Below are 18793 nucleotides of genomic sequence, written 5' to 3' on the forward strand. Positions count from 1 at the left end.
TGTGGTAGTAGCTGCTGTAGCATCACGGTCAGTTGAGACAGCTGGTGGCCTTGTTGCGCTATCTGTTGCCACTGCTGGGCGACCACCGTGGTGAGGTCAGCGACAACTGGCAGCGGGACCTCAGCGGGATCCATGGCCGGATCTACTGTCACGATTCGGCTGGCTGGAGGTGGATCCTCTGTGCCAGAGAGGGATTGGCATGGACCGTGTCGGTGGACCGGTTCTAAGTTGCTACTGGTATTCACCAGAGCCCGCCGCAAAGCGGGATGGTCTTGCAGTGGCGGTAGCAACCAGGTCGTATCCACCGGCAACGGCTCAACCTCTCTGACTGCTGAGATAAGCGCGGTACAAGGGAGTAGACAAGAGCAAGGTCGGACGTAGCAGAAGGTCAGGGCAGGCAGCAAGGATCGTAGTCAGGGGCAACGGCAGGAGGTCTGGAACACAGGCTAGGAACACACAAGGAAACGCTTTCACTGGCACAATGGCAACAAGATCCGGCAAGGGAGTGCAGGGGAAGTGAGGTATAAGTAGGGAAGTGCACAGGTGAAGGTACTGATAAAACCTCATGGGCCAATCAGTGGCGCACCGGCCCTTTAAATTGCAAAGACCCGGCGCGCGCGCGCCCTAAGGAGCGGGGCCGCGCGCGCCGGGACAGCACAGACGGGGAACGGGTCTGGTAAGCGAGTCGGGATGCGCATCGCGAGCGGGCGCGTCCCGCATCGCGAATCGCATCCCTGCTGGGAACATTATCGCAGCACACCCGGTCGGCAGGTCTGACCGGGGCGCTGCGAATAGGAGAACACTGTGAGCGGTCCGGGGAGGAGCGGGGACCCGGAGCGCTCGGCGTAACAGATACGCTGGTACTGTATAGAACTCCAGACTAGCTTTTTTTTTTTACTTAAAAGTGTATTCCAGAAAAAAAAGAAATGTTTTCAAATCAACTGATGTCAGAAAGTTATACAGGTTTGTAAATTACTTCTATTTAAAAATCTTATTCCTTCCAGTACTTAAATAACAATAAAGGATAAGTCAGGTATCCAAATACCCAAGTATGAAGTGCTCCCAGTCAATATAAATATGGCATATAGTGGGGAGTGACATAAAACATAACTTTTACTAGTTCATCAGTAAAACACATATAATATATTGTGAGCAATTAATTGGGCAAATGGTTTGCCCTCCAAAATGACGCAAAGAATAGACTCCTGTTAAAGTCAATATTAAACAATTATGTAATCTCAATGCTAGTGCGTATAGTCACTATCTCAGTCTACACGTCTCCAAAATTTAGCCCGACGCGTTTCTGACAGCAGTCAAATGTCTTCCTCAGGGACATAAAAGGAGACAGTGACTCAATAAAAGATTTAGCATATACTGATCAATTCTCTGTTAGTAGAGCAAAATTTAAATCAAGTCCAAGTCGTCGATACAGTAGCGACTTGGTTTGTGCCTGACGTGGTTAAATGCAGTACACAAATAAATTAGTGAGCTGGGAAAGCCTCGTGTGGTCCAGTCTGTAGACCTGTTAAGGTTCCTGCGACCCCGCTCGTCTCCTGCGCAAACCCGCTGTGGCGGGGAGCCGTGCAGTTGTGCTTATCAGCTGCTGTATGCTCCACAGGAAGTTGTGTGGTTCTTTCCAGCCTGACCACAGTGCTCTCTGCTGCCACCTCTGTCCGTGTCGGGAAATGTCCAGAGCAGGAGCTAATTAATCCCCATAGCAAACCTCTAGACAGTTCCTGTCATGGACAGAGGTGTCAGCAGAGAGCACTGTGGTCAGACCCCCGTGATCAGATACTTATGCCCTATCCTGTGGATGGGGATAAGATGTGGTGCACAAGAATACCCCTTTATGTTTTCCATGCACAGCAATGCTCCTGCACACCTAGTTATGCACCACAGCCCCATTCACTTGAACTAGACCATGCTCCAGCTTTCTGCACAGAGGATCAGCATTGGTGTATACACTCACTTTCTTCTCAGGATCAGTGGAAGTCAGATCCCAGTGATATATTAAAAATTCTAACCATACATGCAAATGCGACTTACAAAAATTAACAGTATCCCTCCATTATTAATTACATTGCTTGCAAGGGATTGTACTAATAATGCCATGTATTGACCCATTATTGAACGGTTTTCTATGAGGTCATGATGGAGGTGGTCTACGACAAGCACCAAATGAACAGAACACAAGGAGCCCCTATCATTGTCTTGGCCTCCTATTCTCAGCAACCCATGCAATAGCTGGAGTCTGGAGCATAATCCTTTAAAGGGGTACTCCGCTGGAAAACATTTTTTTTTTTTTAAATCAACTGGTGCCAGAAAGTTAAACAGATTTGCAAATGACTTCTATTAAAAATCTTAATCCTTCCAGTACTTATCAGCTGCGGTATGCTCCAGAGGAAGTTCTTTTCTTTTTGAATTTCCTTTCTGTCTGACCACAGTCCTCTCTGCTGACACCTCTGTTCATGTTAGGAACTGTCAAGAGCAGGATAGGTTTGCTATGGGGATTTGCTCCTGCTCTGGACAGTTCCTGAGGTGTCAGCAGAGAGCACTGTGGTCAGACAGAAAAGAAATTCAAAAAGAAAAGAACTTCCTGTGGAGCATACACCAGCTGATAAGTACTGGAAGGATTAAGATTTTTTAATGGAAGTAATTTACTAATCTGTTTAACTTTCCGGCACCAGTTGATTTAAAAAAAAAAAAAATGTTTTCCAGTGGAGTACCCCTTTAACGCGTGTGCATTCATCAGCTGCTGTATGCTCCAGAGGAAGTTCTTTTCTTTTTGAATTTCCTTTCTGCCTGACCACAGTGCTCTCTGCTTACACCTCTGTCCATTTTAAGAGCTGTCCAGAACAGGATAGGTTTACTATGGGGATTTGTTCCTACTCTGAACAGTTCCTGACATGGACAGAGGTGTCAGCAGAGGGAACTGTGGTCAGACAGAAAGGAAATTCAAAAAGAAAAGAACTTCCTGTGGAGCATACATGAGCTGATAAGTACTGGAAGGATTATGATTTTTTTAAATAGAATTAATCTACAAATCTGTTTAACTTTCCGGCACCAGTTGATTTAAAAATAAAAAAATAAATAAATGTTTTCCAGTGGAGTACCCCTTTAACACGTGTGCATTTAGAAATCTTTGATCCTTCCCTGCATAAAGAGGTTTGCAGCAGCTGAGGTGAGTATTGTATTGGGAGAATGTTTCACTAACTCAGTGTTTTCAAACAGGGTGCCTCCAGCTGTTGCAAAACTACAACTCCCAGCATGCCTGGACAGCCGAAGGCTGTCCAGGCATGCTGGGAGTTGTAGTTTTGCAACAGCTGGAGGCCCCCTGTTTGGGAAACTCTGCTCTAAAAGCTAGAAATGGATCTTAGAATCTGAAGGAAAATAAATTTGTTATACGCTGCATTGCAGTTCTTTTATTTTGCATTCTTTCGTAGTGTATAAGTGGCAGCGATCTGGGGCCCGGTGGTGCCTGCAGAGTGCCCCGTGGCACAGTGTATAGTTAGCCCCTCATGATTGACAGGCTGTATATTGCGTTAGATGACAGAAGGGCTAATTCCACCATGTGGCCCACTTTAACGCTGTTTGTCTTCATCGTCTGATCTTATCGTCAGCAGAAGTAGCTCAGTGACATTCTGTTACCTGTTAAAGTCACAACCTGTTCTGGCCGCTCCCGGCGATAATGGCGTTTCCCCCCCCCCCCCCCCCCCTCTGGGAGGTTCCACCACAAGGTCAGTACATGTGCTGCTTGTACAAGGATTAGATCTGAGAGCAGCACTAGAGTTACAAAAATACCCTCCGGAATGGCGTTCCTGTCACATACAGATTGCATCACATGCTTACTAAACACATCCATCACTACATCAGCAGCAATAAATAAACTCGTATATCAGACGAGGTGTAAAGCGCATGTCCGCCATGTCAGACTACACTTACACAGAGAGGAAATTCCGGGGATATAGTACTAGATTTGCGGATGGAAAATCCACAGTGGAATACAGTAGCAGCAAAGTGAATGAGATATGAGCAAATCTTATCTAAATGCTGAAATAATAATAATAATAATAATAATAAAAATTGCGCCATAATCTTTTCCTGCAGAAATAGCAAAGATTTATTGCGGATTTTCCTACTGACATTAAAAATAAAGTTAAAGGGGTTATCCAGGAAAAAACTTTTTTTTTTTTTATATCAACTGGCTCCGGAAAGTTAAACAGATTTGTAAATTACTTCTATTAAAAAATCTTAATCCTTTCAGTACTTATGAGCTTCGGAAGTTAAGGTTGTTCTTTTCTGTCTAAGTGCTCTCTGATGAAACGTGTCTCCGAAAACGCCCAGTTTAGAAGCAAATCCCCATAGCAAACCTCTTCTAAACTGGGCATTTCCCGAGACACGTGTCATCAGACAGCACGTAGACAGAAAAGAACAACCTTAAAGGGGTATTCCAGGCAAAACCTTTTATTTATATATATATATATATATATATATATATATATATATATATAAACTGGCTTCAGAAAGTTAAACAGATTTGTAAATTACTTCTATTAAAAAATGTTAATCCTTCCAATAGTTATTAGCTTCTGAAGTTTTCTGTCTAACTGCTCAATGATGATGTCACGTCCCGGGAGCTGTGCATGATGGGAGAATATCCCCATAGGAACTGCGCAGCTCCTGGGACGTGAGTCATCAGAGAGCAGTTAGACAGAAAACAACAACTCAACTTCAGAAGCTAATCACTATTGGAAGGATTAAGATTTTTTAATAGAAGTAATTTACAAATCTGTTTAATTTTCCGCAGCCAGTTGAGATATATATAAAAAAAAGTTTTGGCCTGGAATATCCCTTTAACTTCAGAAGCTCATAAGTAATGAAAGGATTAAGATTTTTTAATAGAAGTAATTTACAAATCTGTTTAACTTTCTGGAGCCAGTTGATATATATAAAAAAGTTTTTTCCTGGAATACCCCTTTAAGGTATCAACTGGTACCAGAAAGTTTACAGATTTGTAAATGACTTAACTCTTCCAGTACTTATCAGCTGTTGTAAGCTCCACGGGAAGTTCTTTTTTTTTATTTTTATTTTTTTATTTCTTTTCTGTCTGACCACAGTGCTCTCTGTCTGTCTCAGGAACTGTCCAGAGCAGGAGAGGTTTGCTATGGGGATTTGCTCCTGCTCTGGACAGTTCCTAAAATGGACAGAGGTGTCAGCAGAGAGCACTGTGTGGTCAGACTGGAAAGAAATTTAAAAAGAAAAGAACTTTCTCTGTAGTATACAGCAGCTGAAGAAAAAAGATTTTTATTTAATAGAAGTAATTTACAAATCTGCTTAACTTCTGGCACCAGTTGATTTAAAAAAATAAAAATAAATAAATAAATAGTTTTTTACTGGAGTACCCCTTTAAAATCTAATCCTTGTGTTGTTGATTTTGATGTGGATTGCCTACAGATTCTTAGCAATATCTCACCTTACCAAATACTCAGGTTACCGCTTCTAATGAGGCTTTCTTGGTCCCTTGCCATGCTGGGTGTTGTAGTTTTGCAACAGCTGGAGGCACTCTGGTTGGGAAACACTGATCTACATGAATGCCTGGACCCCATATTTCCCAGCAGAATATTGCTCCTTGGTCCAGATGTATTGTCACCTTGGGCAGTGGGCAGCACACGGACTCTTTGTCGCTCTTTGTTTTTCTGACACCTTTCTATCATAGCCGGCAGGTACTTTCTCAGAAATTTGTGCTCCAGTAGCTCTGCTAGCATTCACTCCCCTTCAATGAGCCGTGGGCGCCCGTGACCCTGTCACCAGTTTATTGTTATTTATGTCACTTGTCACTTGATTTAATGTTACGCTGAAAGGGCAAAAATTTTCAAGCCTTGTTTTTCACTCTTGTATTTTCAATTTTTTTCTTTGCTGTTTTTGGGTAGGGTCACACGTGCCGTATTTTGCTGCGTATTTTCTGCTGCGTATTTTCCTAGCAAAATATTGCTTATGCTACCCATTGACTTCAATGGGTAGGAAAATATGCAGCAGCAGATACGAAGCAAAAGACATAACATGTGACCCTACCCTTTAGCTGTTTAGCCCACAATGTGACCATTTTAAAGGGGTTATCCAGGAAAAAACTTTTTTTTATATATATCAACTGGCTCCAGAAAGTTAAACAGATTTGTTAATTATTTCTATTAAAAAATCTTAATCCTTTCAGTACTTATGAGCTTCTGAAGTTAAGGTTGTTCTTTTCTGTCTAAGTAATCTCTGATGACACGTGTCTCGGGAAACGCCCAGTTTAGAAGCAAATTCCCATAGCAAACCTCTTCTAAATTGGGCGGTTCCCGAGACTCGTGTCATCAGAGAGGATTTAGACAGAAAAGAACAACCTTAACTTCAGAAGCTCATAAGTACTGAAAGGATTAAGATTTTTTAATAGAAGTAATTTACAAATCTGTTTAACTTTCTGGAACCAGTTGATATATAAAAAAAAGTTTTTTCCTGGAATACCCCTTTAATGGTCCTAAATATGGCCCAAATTAAAAACAATATAGGCTGTCTTTTGGCACAAAGGACCAACACACTGCCATAAAAATGAGTTCTATAAAATTAAAGGGGTACTCCGCTGCTCAACATTTGGAACAAACTGTTCCGAACGCTAGAGCCGGCGCCGGCAGCTCGTGACGTCATAGCCTAGCACCCTTGGTGCAAGTCTATGGGAGGGGGTCACACAGGTGAGAGAAGGAACGTCTGCGGCACACGTCATAGGACCCAACACAACTTTATTGTCAGCTGATGCAGAGCATCAGCTGACAATAAAGTTGTGTTGGATCCTATGACGTGTGCCGCAGACGTTCCTTCTCTCACCTGTGTGATTACCTCTGCTGCTACCAGTCTGCTAAGAGCACCGCCCGGACCTTCGGAGCGACCACTCGCATATCTGCTGATATGACAGAGACTTTGATGGTAGTGCCAGCGTACTTTCTCCACATTTATCTATGGGAGGGGGCATGACGGCTGTTTAGAAAGGTTTGTTCCAAACGCTGAGCACCCCTTTAATACATGGGTATTGGGTATAAAATGTAGATTTTATGGTTCAAAAAAATAGCCCAAAATGTTGCGTGGGAACATGGCCCTAGGCCAGTGTTCCCTGGGCGCCTCCAGCTGTTGCAAAACTACGACTCCCAGCATTGTTTATTAAGTGACATGTTTTCACGCATCCCTATCATACTTGCTGTAGCAGAACGGTATGTCTATTACTACTGCTCTGTATTACGTTGTACTCTTACCCTATATCTCAATCCACGATCAATAACATTGCAGCTGAGCCAAATTGCGCAGAATCCATCAAGCATCTCTGTGAATATCGTCATCTAACACAACCTGGTAGGGGTCATTTTATGGCGCTGATAGGAGGGAAGAGGCTAAATCTAGCCTGCCTGGTCTGTATGGTGATGAGAAATCTATACCAACTATGGTACGAAAGAAAAAAAGACAAAAGGATGCGCTCCCTTGTGTGATGCCCAGGTGAAATATGGTAACGCTCAATGGGGGAGATTTATCGAAACCTGTGCAGAGGAAAACTTGCCCAGTTGCCCATAGCAACCAATCAGATTGCTTCTTTCATTTTCCACAGGCCTTCATAAAAATGAAAGAAGCAAGCTGATTGGTTGCTATGGGCAACTGGGCAAGTTTTCCTCTGCACAGGTTTCGATAAATCTCCGCCATTGTGAATTAGCCCTTACCAGATGCGGTTGTACTCCATCCAAGTACAACCATGGAAGAGAATGTGTTGACATAAGGTCTCAGCAGCCGCTTCGCTTCACATAACCACAGATAAAATGCAAATTTCCTCCAAAAAGGCAGAGATCATGAAGGCGCTACAAATCAGGAAAAATGCAGCTTTTTTTTATTCCCACAATGCAACGCGTTTCGCGGAAGTTCCGCTTCATCAGGCATGAGCTTGCAAGATAACCCGCAAGATAACAGTCTACAGGAGCGGTGAGTGCAAGCTCATATTCTTCCATTATATTTAGCATTTTCGCTTCAGTCTTTGCAGCTTAGCACCCCGCAGTAGCTATCATTCCAGTTACCGGCTGGCTTTTCTGTTCATTAGGTGATTGGCAGACGTATATGCTGGATACATTATAGAGGTCTGACTGTGCTCTCTGAATTTGTCTATATTACTTTATTTTATATATATATATATATATATATATATATATATATATATATCAATTTTTTTTCTTATTTTAGCACAGAGTGGGGACCATCTGTCATTATTAGACAACTACTTTATGGGAGACTATGAACAACTCAAAGGGGTACTCCGGTGAAAACCTTCTTTCTTTTAAATCAACTGGTGGCAGAAAGTTAAACATATTTGTAAATTACTTCTATTAAAAAATCTTAATCCTTCCAGTACTTATTAGCTGCTGAATGCTACAGAGGAAATTCCTTTCTTTTTGGAACACTGATGACATCACAACCACAGTGCTCTCTGCTGACATCTCTGTCCATTTTAGCAACCATGCAAAGCAGATGAATGCTAAGGGCAGCATGGTGGCTCAGTGGTTAGCACCACTGCCTTGCAGTGCTGGGGCCTTTGGTTCAAATCCCACTAAGGACAACAATAAATAAAGCGTTATTATTATTATAATAACGTCAGCAGAGAGAACTGTGTTCGTGATGTCATCAGAGAGCATTCCAAAAAGAAAAGAATTTCCTCTGTAGTATTCAGCAGCTAATAAGTACAGGAAGGATTAAGATTTTTTTAATAGAAGTGATTTACAAATATGTTTAACTTTCTGACACCAGTTGATTTAAAAGAAAAAAGGTTTGCACCGGAGTACCCCTTTAATGCTGTATATAATAAACAGGACAGAGCTCCAATGCACAAGGCTCCACTGTAAATTTGTCGCAGCAAATCCTTTAATAAATCATGGCGTTAAGTGGATTGTCCTCTGTGAACAAATTCTATGGAAATGCTAATATGGTCAATTTATGACAAATGACAGCAGCAATAACAAACCATTACTGGAATAACCTGAAAACATAGCAGTAGCTTCCCAGAACAACAGACTCCATGTATAACACAATCTTTGTTCTGCGTAGAAACTGATTCCCTCATCTATTTTGATTTGTAAACTAATTTAGTTACAAACAAATAAAGGAAAGGCTAGGGTTCCCCTGTGACACAACTGTTACCGCTATTTGTGGGCAATTTGATTCATTTTACCTATGGGCAATTTCTTCATGTTTGCACATAATTAAAAAGTACTGGAGTCACCCATGAGTTGCAGCACTGCTTATTAATATTTCTTAAAGAGTTCCTGTCACCAAACTAAACTTTTATTATATTGTTCCTTATGTAATTATAAGACACTTTGCTATTTACTTGCTGTTAAAATTCTCAACCTTTATATGTTTTTTAACCCCTTAAGGACCAATACAAATAAACCTGTACGCCCCTGAAAGACCAGGCCTGTTTTTTGAAATCGGGGATGTCTGTCTTTATTAGAGAATAACTCTGGTAACGTTTTGCCAATCACGATAATTCTGACATTGTTTTTTTGTCACAAGTTGTCCTTCATGTACATAGTAAAAGTAAGCCGATATCATTTGTAGTTTTTTTTTACAATGTAAAAAATCATGAAATTTTTACAAAAAATAACGATTTTTTGCTATTTTAACACTAATAGGTTGCATATATTTATACATACTGACCAAATAGTTTATGAAACTTATACTTTCAGATGTCTACTTTATTTTGACGTCGTTTTTTTTGTTTTTCATTAACATTTTAAATTAGTTAGAAGCCTAACAATTTAACTTGAAATTTTGAAAATTTGAAAAGTACATCTTTTTTTGTGTGCAATGCAAGGTTTGCAGAAATTAAAAGGTAGTAGAACATAGGAACACCCCCCAAATGACACCATTTTAAAAACTAGACCCCTCAAGGTATTCGCTAGGGGGTACAGTGAGTATTTTAACACCATAGTTTTTTGGCAGGAATTATTACAAAGTCAGTGTTAAAAATTCGAAATTAGCAATTTTTCACAAATGCATCATTTGGGGGGCATATTTTTTGTACATCACGTCTGATATTGAAAGAAATGCACCCTATATTTTATTTAGCTGCTTGTCCCATGTTCGGAAATACCCCCGCTTTGGCCATATATGGTTCCTTGGCCGCGTGGTAGGACTCAGAAGGAAAGGAGCGCCATTTGGCTTTCAGGGCAGAACAGTACCCCCACCCCCACATGTGACCCCATTTATATACTGCACCCCTAGAAGTTATTGGCTGGACCAGGGACCTCTCTGATTGGTCCTTGGTCAGCTGGCAGTATAACGCGTCTGTCTGTGACAGTTAAGGCTCCTGATGGATATATCCGCCATGTTGTGGGAATAAACACCCGCTCATGGCGAATATATATCCATCACTGCTGCGGCTGGGTAGCTCAGTGTGTCCGCTCATGACTGCTGGCGGGAAATCCGCCGCTATGAGTGGACACACAAAGCTACCCAGCCGCAGCCGGGAGCTCATTACCGTGACTGCTGCATAATGTGTTGGATCACATGGGGACATCCGCAGCATATTACATGCTGCGGATGTCCGCCAATGCGATCCTACACATTATGCATTTTTTTAAATTAGATTCATTTAATAAATGTATTTTTAATATATATATATATATATATATATATTTTTTTTTTTATTTTATTATTTTTTTTTTTTTCACTTTTATTACTTTTTTTTATTTATTTTTACACTTTTATTTTATTTTATTTATTTTATTTTTTTTTACACTTTTTAATGCTTTGGAATACTTAGTATTCCAAAGCATTGCAGTTATATGCTGCCTGCCAGTTTTCATTAGCAGGCAGCATATTAGGACATGCCTCTGGCACGTCCTACAGGCAATAACCAGGGCAGACCTGGGGGTCTTTGTAGGACCCCCGGCTGCCCAGGTATGCAGCAGCACCCCGCGATGCTCCGGGGTGCTGCAGAAGAGACAGAGGGAGCCCCCTCCCTCTGTCAGAAATCCTTACAGCGCACGGTCACTTCTGACCACGGATGTAAGGGTTAAACTGTCGGGAGTGAAGTGAACTTCACTCCCGGCAGTGCGGCAGGTCCCGGCCAGCCGTGGCCACTCACAGCACCCCGCGATCGCGATGCGGGGTGCTGCAGAGGAGACAGAGGGAGCCCCCTCCCTCTGTCATAACAATTACAGCCCGCGGTCACTTCCGACCGCGGCTGTAAGGGTTAAAACTGCCGGGACCAAAGTTTACTTCGGTCCTGGCAGTGCAGCAGGGTCCCGGCTGCCCAGTGCACCCACGAGAATAATGGACGAGTATAGACGTCCAGGTGCGGGAACGGCCGCCAACCTGGACGTCTATACTCGTCCGTGGTCGTTATCGGGTTAATGTAAATGAAAAAAGGGACACTAGGTGGCTCTGTTCTGTTCCCTGCACAAGACAAACAGTTAGTTTGGTCTCCTCTTGCATGATAGGAGACCAAACACAGGAAGTGCGTGCGGGGCATGGAGAGGCACAGCTCTCGCAGGCTTCAGTGACATCACACCTGCTGGGGAACACCCACTTCCTCCTGCCGGGAGCTCACACAATGTAAGCAGGGGAAAGGTATGATACAGAGCTTTTTAAAGCTCGGAATTTTTTTTTAAGGGTTGGAGGGGTGTTAGGAGTAGTTAGGGAATATAGTCAGAGTTAGTTTAGAAAATATGTTTTGATGACAGGTACTCTTTAATGTGTACATAGAAAGGTTATGATTATTATATGAGGTCTATTAGTTTTTCCCAATCAGTGTGCCTCCACCTTCTAGACATGTCCTCTACCTTCTCCATTACTCTGTGCTCCTCCTTCTAGACCTGTCCTGTATTCTACATTGCTGTGCGCTCCTCCATCCAGCCCTGTCCTCTGCCTTCTTCATCACAATGTGCTCCACCTCCTAGACCTGCCCTCTACCTTCTCCATTACTCTATGTTCCACCTCCTAGATCTGCCCTCTACCATCTCCATTACTCTCTGCTCCCCCTCCTAGACCTGCCCTCTACCTTCTCCATTACTCTATGTTCCACCTCCTAGACCTGTCCTCCACCATCTCCATTACTCTCTGCTCCCCCTCCTAGACCTGCCCTCTACCTTCTCTGTTACTCTCTGCTCCACCTCCTAGACCTGCCCTCTACCTTCTCCATTACTCTATGCTCCCCCTCCTAGACCTGCCCTCTACCTTCTCTGTTACTCTCTGCTCCACCTCCTAGACCTGCCCTCTACCTTCTCCATTACTCTATGCTCCACCTCCTAGATCTGCCCTCTACCATCTCCATTACTCTTTGCTCCCCCTCCTAGACCTGCCCTCTACCTTCTCTGTTACTCTCTGCTCCACCTCCTAGACCTGCCCTCTACCTTCTCCATTACTCTATGCTCCACCTCCTAGATCTGCCCTCTACCTTCTCCATTACTCTCTGCTCCACCTCCTAGACCTGCCCTCTACCTTCTCCATTACTCTCTGCTCCCCCTCCTAGACATGCCCTCTACCATCTCCATTACTCTCTGCTCCCCCTCCTAGACCTGCCCTCTACCTTCTTCATTACTCTCTGCTCCCCTTCCTAGACCTGCCCTCTACCTTCTCCATTACTCTCTGCTCCCCCTCCTAGACCTGCCCTCTACCTTCTTCATTACTCTCTGCTCCCCCTCCTAGACCTGCCCTCTACCTTCTCCATTACTCTCTGCTCCCCCTCCTAGACCTGCCCTCTACCTTCTCCATTACTCTCTGCTCCCCCTCCTAGACCTGCCCTCTACCTTCTCCATTACTCTCTGCTCCCCCTCCTAGACCTGCCCTCTACCTTCTCCATTACTCTCTGCTCCCCCTCCTAGACCTGCCCTCTACCTTCTCCATTACTCTCTGCTCCACCTCCTAGACCTGCCCTCTACCTTCTCCATTACTCTCTGCTCCACCTCCTAGACCTGTCCTCTACCTTCTCCATTACTCTCTGCTCCACCTCCTAGACCTGTCCTCTACCTTCTCCATTACTCTCTGCTCCACCTCCTAGACCTGTCCTCTACCTTCTCCGTTACTCTGTGCTAGTCCTTCTAGACATGTATTCTGCCTTCTATATTACTCTGTGCTCCTCCTTCTAGACATGTATTCTGCCTTCTCTCCTTCTAAATCTATGTTCTGCTTTGTCCATTACTATGTGCCCCTTATTCTTAACCCATCCTCTGGCTTCTACATTACTCTGTGCTCCTCCTTTAAGACCTATCCTCTGCCTTCTCCATTACTCTGTGCTCATCCTTTAAGGCTTAGTTTCCACTTGGTTTTTTTTCTGGCAGTTTTTGAAAACAGCCGCTGCAGTTTTTGAGCCAAAGTCAGAAGTGGATCCGTTATTGAGGAAAAGTGTACGTCCTTCCTTTATATGTCCTATTCCTTTTGAATACACTTCTGGCTTTGGCTCAAAAACTGCCGTTTTCCAAAAACTGACAGAAAAAAAACCAAGTGGAAACTTAGCCTAAGACCTGTGCTCTGCCTTCTACATTACTTTGTGATCCTCCTTATTAATCTGTCTTCTGTCTTGTCCATTACTCTGTGCTCCTCCTTCTAGACTTGTCCTCTGTCTTTTCCATTGTCCTCTGTATTTCTCCTCCTAGACCTGCCCTCTATATTCAACACAGTCAACCTCTTCCTCCATTACAAATGTTCACTTCCCTTGGCCTCACAGACCTGGCCCTCTCCTGGATCTTATCATGCCTCACTAACCTGAAATTTAGAGTTTACCACTTCCTTGCTTTGCTTTCTACCTGTTGATGTCTGCCAAGACTCAGTCCTAGGACCCTTACTTTTTTCAGTCTATACGTTTGGCCTGGGACAGCTCATAGAATCCCAAGGCGTTACCATTTTTTACACCGATGACAAGTTCCCTCTCTGGCCTAGATGTCACCTTTCTGTTATCCAGGATACCAGAGGATCTATCAGCTATAGCCTCCTTTTTTCTAAAACTTAACATGGTGAAAACTAAATTTACCCTCTTTCTCCCATCGCATATAACCCCACGCAGCCTCACTCCGCTCTTTTCCCTGACCCACAGTTTCACCATCTTGCAGAAGCATTTTATTCTGCATTTCTTTCAAAGCACACAAACTCTGCTTCCAGGCTAACATCTCTCCCCTTGCTCCTTCTCTGCCTCTCACCTTTGGCAATACCTTCACTGGTTATCCATTGCCAAGCAAACTCAGATTAAACTGTTAACCATGACATACAAGACTGTCCGCCACCTATACCCTCCATACAGCTCTGACCTGATCTCCAGATACCTCCCCTCATGTAATCTCTGATCCTCACAATATCTCTTTTTTTCTTGTCTCCTCCTCACATGGCCATCTCCAAGATTTCTCCTTGCATCCCCCATGTAACGCCTGTGCTCCGGCTGGACACGCCGGCCATGAGCGCTCTTTGCTCATGTCCCCACTGCTGGCGGGGCTGGGATTCGCATCGCGGGACACACCCGCATGAGAATCCCAGCCCGTCACTCACCTCCCACCTCTCAGTGTCCTTGCAGCCCCGGCGGGTGTGCCCCCACCTCCTAGGGCACGCGCACGCCGGAGCTTTCACTCTTAAAGGCCAGTGCTCATTTAATTAAGTGTCTACACCTGCACTGTGGTCCTTAAATATCAGCTCCTCCCTTGGTTCCCTGCTGGATCTTTGGTTGTCTATTGTCATTGTGAAAGTCCTGTGTACCTGTTCCTTGCTACCTTTCTACCCTGCACCTGTGTTCCTGTCCTGACCTACTGCCATCTTGCCACGTCCTGCCAGTCTCCTTCTGTGCCACGCCATATCCCAGCTACCTGTGTGGACGAGTCGTGCCAGGGGTAGTGACCTGGGTGCCGCCTGCCGCAGTAAGACCATCCCACTTTGCGGCGGGCTCTGGTGAAAACCAGCAGCACCTTAGACTCCGCTCCATGGCACGACTCAAGTCATCCTCCACACAGGCCCAGAGGATCCACCACCTGCCGTGACCATAACACCCCATACTCTGAAACTCACTTCCCTAACACATCAGATGGTCAACCACCAACAACCTCAAAACCCATCTGTACAGAAAAGCCTACAACCTACCATAACCCTGCTGCCAACATACTACCATACAAATAACTTCAACCATTAAATACTGTCTCTTGCCCTTATAGATTGTAAGCTCTAATAGTCATCTCTCCCTCTGTACTAGACTGAGTAACTGCTGAGTTATGGGACTTGCGTAATAAAGGAGTATGAAAAAAATGAATATGCCATTTTTCCAGTTATCACAGCCAAGCAGCCAATACACCACATAGTTTTGTACTGGTGCCCAACTTATTGTGTTGCTTTCTATTGAAGTCTAGGACAAGTATTAATTCTGAGCTGTTACAAAAAATCACACTATTAACAGGAGTGGTCTGACTGGAAACTAATGCCAGTAGTAGTAGTAGTAGTAGTAGTAATAGGAAGGTATTAGTAGAAGTAGTAGTAATAGGAAGGTATTACTAGTAGCAGCAGTAGTAGTAGGAAGGTATTATTAGTAGTAGTAGTAATAATAGTAGTAGTAGTAGTAGTAGTAGTAGCAGCAGCAGCAGCAGCAGCAGTAGTAGTAGAAAGGTATAAGTTGTAGTAGTAGTAGTAGGGAGGTAGTAGTAGTAGTAGGTAGGTAGTAGTAGGAAGGTCTTAGTAGAAGTAGTAGTAGGAAGGTATTTGTAGTTCTAATAGTAGTAGTAAGGTATTAGTAATAGTAGGGTAGTAGTAGTAGCATGGTATTGATAGTAGTAGCAGCAGTAGTAGTAGTAGGGAAGTATTGGTAGTAGTAGTAGGAAGGTAGTAGTAGTAGTAGGGTGGTAGTAGCAGCAGTAGTAGTAGGAAGGTATTAGTAGTAGTAGTAGTAGGGTAGAAGTAGCAACAGTAGTAGTAGTAGTAGTAGTAGTAGTAGGAAGGTAGTAGTAGTAGTCGGAAGGTAGTAGTGGTAGTCAGAAGGTAGTAGTGGTAGGAATGTAGTAGTAGTAGCAGTAGGAAGGCCTTAGTAGTAGTAGGAAGGTAGTAGTGATAGGAAGGTGGTAGTAGTAGTAGCAGTAGGAAGGTCTTAGAAGTAGTAGGAAGGCATTAGTAGTAGTAGGAATATATTAGTAGTAGTAGTAGGAAGGTAGTAGTAGTAGTAGTAGTAGTAGCAGCAACAGCAGCAGTAGTAGTAGTAAGGTGTTAGTAGTACTAGTAAGAATGTATTGTTAGTAGGAAGGTATTAGCAGTAGTAGTATCAGCAGTAGTAGGAAGGTATTAGTAGTTGTAGTAGAAAGATATTCGTAGTAGTAGCAGTAGTAGAAGTAGTAATAGCAGTAGTAGAAGTAGTAGTAGGAAGATATTAGTAGTAGTAGTAGTAGTAATAGTAGGAAGGTAGTAGTAGTAGTAGGAAGATATTATTAGTAGTAGTAGCAGTAGTAGAAGTAGTAGGAAGGTATTAGTAGTAGTAGTGGTAGTAGTAGGAAGGTAGTAGTAGCAGTAGTAGTAGTAGGAAGGTATTAGCAGTAGTAGTAGTAGTAGTAGTAGTAGGAAGGTAGTAGCAGTAGTAGTAGTAGTAGGAAGGTAGTAGTAGTACAGTAAAATTTCCCTTAGCGGACACCTCCCAATAGGGGACACCTCCCAATAGCGGACAGTTTTTAATTCTCCGGCAGAGTCCCATAAGACTTAATGTATTTGCACCCTCCAAATAGGGGACACTCCCCATAGCAGTCATGGACACACTCAAAAGGGAACAAAACACTTCCATTAGGGGACAAAACACTCCTATTAGGGGACAAAAAACTCCCAATAGGGGACAACCGGGCTTATATGCCAGATGCCAGCCCTACCTTGTACACAGGGCCAACCCCAGGTGGTACAGCCAATACCCCAGTAAGGGGCCCAGGCTCCCGATGCACCCCCCTGCAGGAGCCCCAGCACAGAAGACCGCTGTTTAAACAGTGGTCTCCTGCTTCTGTACGTCCACCAGCCACATCATTAACCCCTCTTCTTTCCTGATCCCCCCGGGCCATTTTATTTCCCCTGTGCCAAATCACCGCCCCCCCCCCTATTTTACCCCCTGTGCCACATCATTTCATCTTGATCCCCCTCCCCCCCTACCCGTGCTATTTCATTCCCCCTTTTATCCTCTGGGCAAATTCACCACCCCCTCTTTACCACCCCGTGTCCTTTCTCCAACCCCCCCCCCGTTGCCATTTCATTCCCCTTTATCCCCCTGTGCCAATTCATAAAGAGGTGGGAGATGAATTTACACAGAGGTAATTAAGAGGAAATTATATTGCACGGGGGGGGGGGGGGGGGATCAAGGGGAAATGATGTGGCACAGGGGGTAATTGGGGGGGATAATTTGGAACAAGGCACAGGGGGATAAGGTGGCACAGGTTATAAAGGGGGGATGAAATCATACCGGGGGGAAATAGGGGGTGATTAATTGGCACTGGGAGATTTTACTGTAATATTGTTTTTTTTATCATGTTTTATAGGTAATTACACTCTGGAGTGAGTACAGGACAGTATTTGGTCATTCAGTAAAAATGTTGAGCCTTTTTTCCCAATTGGGGACATCTCTCAATAGCGGACACTTTTTTATTCCGCGTGAGTGTCCGCTATTGGGAGATTCTACTGTAGAAGTAGTAGTAGTAGGAAGGTGGTATTAGTAGTAGTATAAATAGCATAATAGAAGAAAAGAAGACTGCACTCACCATCCAGTGAAAACTTCTTTACTGTAGATTAGGCATCAATACAACGTGCCTTGCACGTTGTATTGATGCCTAATCTACAGTAAAGAAGTTTTCACTGGATGGTGAGTGTAGTCTTCTTTTCTTCTATTGTGCTATTTATACTGCATTATACCTGGGCCTATGCACCACGGTGTCCATGATAAAGACAAGGTTCACAGAGGTCCGTTATCAGCTGTGTTAAATTAACCCCTTCAGCAGAGCAAGTGCCGGTTAGCCCCTCTTTTGACTTATTAGTAGCAGTATTTAGTGGTGTGCAACAGACATAGAATAGTTTGTCCTATAGAATAATATCCTAACCCTTACTCATAGTCACTCTCAGGTTCTGTAACCCACATTATACCACATGGGGCATGTACTTAGGATAAAAGCATCTCTTAAATGGGTATAGACAAACAAAGACATAACAGGAGTCTACAATAGGATTCTGGCTATGGTATTCAAGTAACTTTGGATATAAAAAATTGAGTAAAAAGACTCACTCATCATAATCAAAGTTCGTCAACTCCATCAACTCTCTCACTCCTTCCTCCATTTTCAAGGGGGTCTGTGCAGAAAAATAAATAAATAGCAGTCAGTCAGTAACACACAGGTCTCGGTCCCCCCCAGGTGTCCTTATTGAAGTTTTAGTCCCTGTACCTGTTTCTCTGTGCTGAGGATTCCAAGGCGGCTGCTGCTCTTTTTTGGCTGTGCAAAAAGTTGTTTCCGCTGCAGAACACCACTGCTTTGTTTAGCTAACTGCAGATGTATACAGGTGTGTACTGAAGCAAGGAGAATGACAGGTGTATTGTAGAAAACACCCCCCCCTCACCAATTCCTCAAGACGTCATGAGGGTAGGAGTCAGGCAGTCTCACCAATAGACGTGAGTGGGTGTTAGCAACCCTTCTATCTAACCTGATCTGCCACAATTCTCTGCACCGCACAAGCATGAAGAGCAGGGCTGCATGCCTCAGACAAGTATATTCCCCTTACTTTACTGCCGGCAGGATGACATAGGTGTATT

At 43.7% G+C, this 18793-nt stretch overlaps 1 protein-coding gene across 16 annotated transcripts in view; it reads right to left on the minus strand.

The window, feature by feature from the left end:
- Nucleotides 1-18793, minus strand: part of RHOBTB2 (Rho related BTB domain containing 2) — a 99057-nt gene that overhangs the window by 64221 nt on the left and 16043 nt on the right. For 14 of the 16 annotated variants that reach the window (XM_056571025.1, XM_056571026.1, XM_056571021.1 and 11 more), the window contains one exon: nucleotides 18272-18336. The exons of 1 other annotated variant lie outside the window; for it this stretch is intronic. In XM_056571025.1, the coding sequence (XP_056427000.1) occupies nucleotides 18272-18324 (53 nt within the window). In that variant the 5' untranslated portion in view covers nucleotides 18325-18336. Of the gene's footprint in view, nucleotides 1-18271; nucleotides 18337-18428; nucleotides 18768-18793 lie in introns of those variants that run through there. One more of the 16 variants, XM_056571027.1, reaches the window with a different exon arrangement.

This window comes from Hyla sarda, chromosome 4 (genome assembly GCF_029499605.1).
Source record: "Hyla sarda isolate aHylSar1 chromosome 4, aHylSar1.hap1, whole genome shotgun sequence".
Lineage (NCBI taxonomy): Eukaryota > Metazoa > Chordata > Amphibia > Anura > Hylidae > Hyla > Hyla sarda.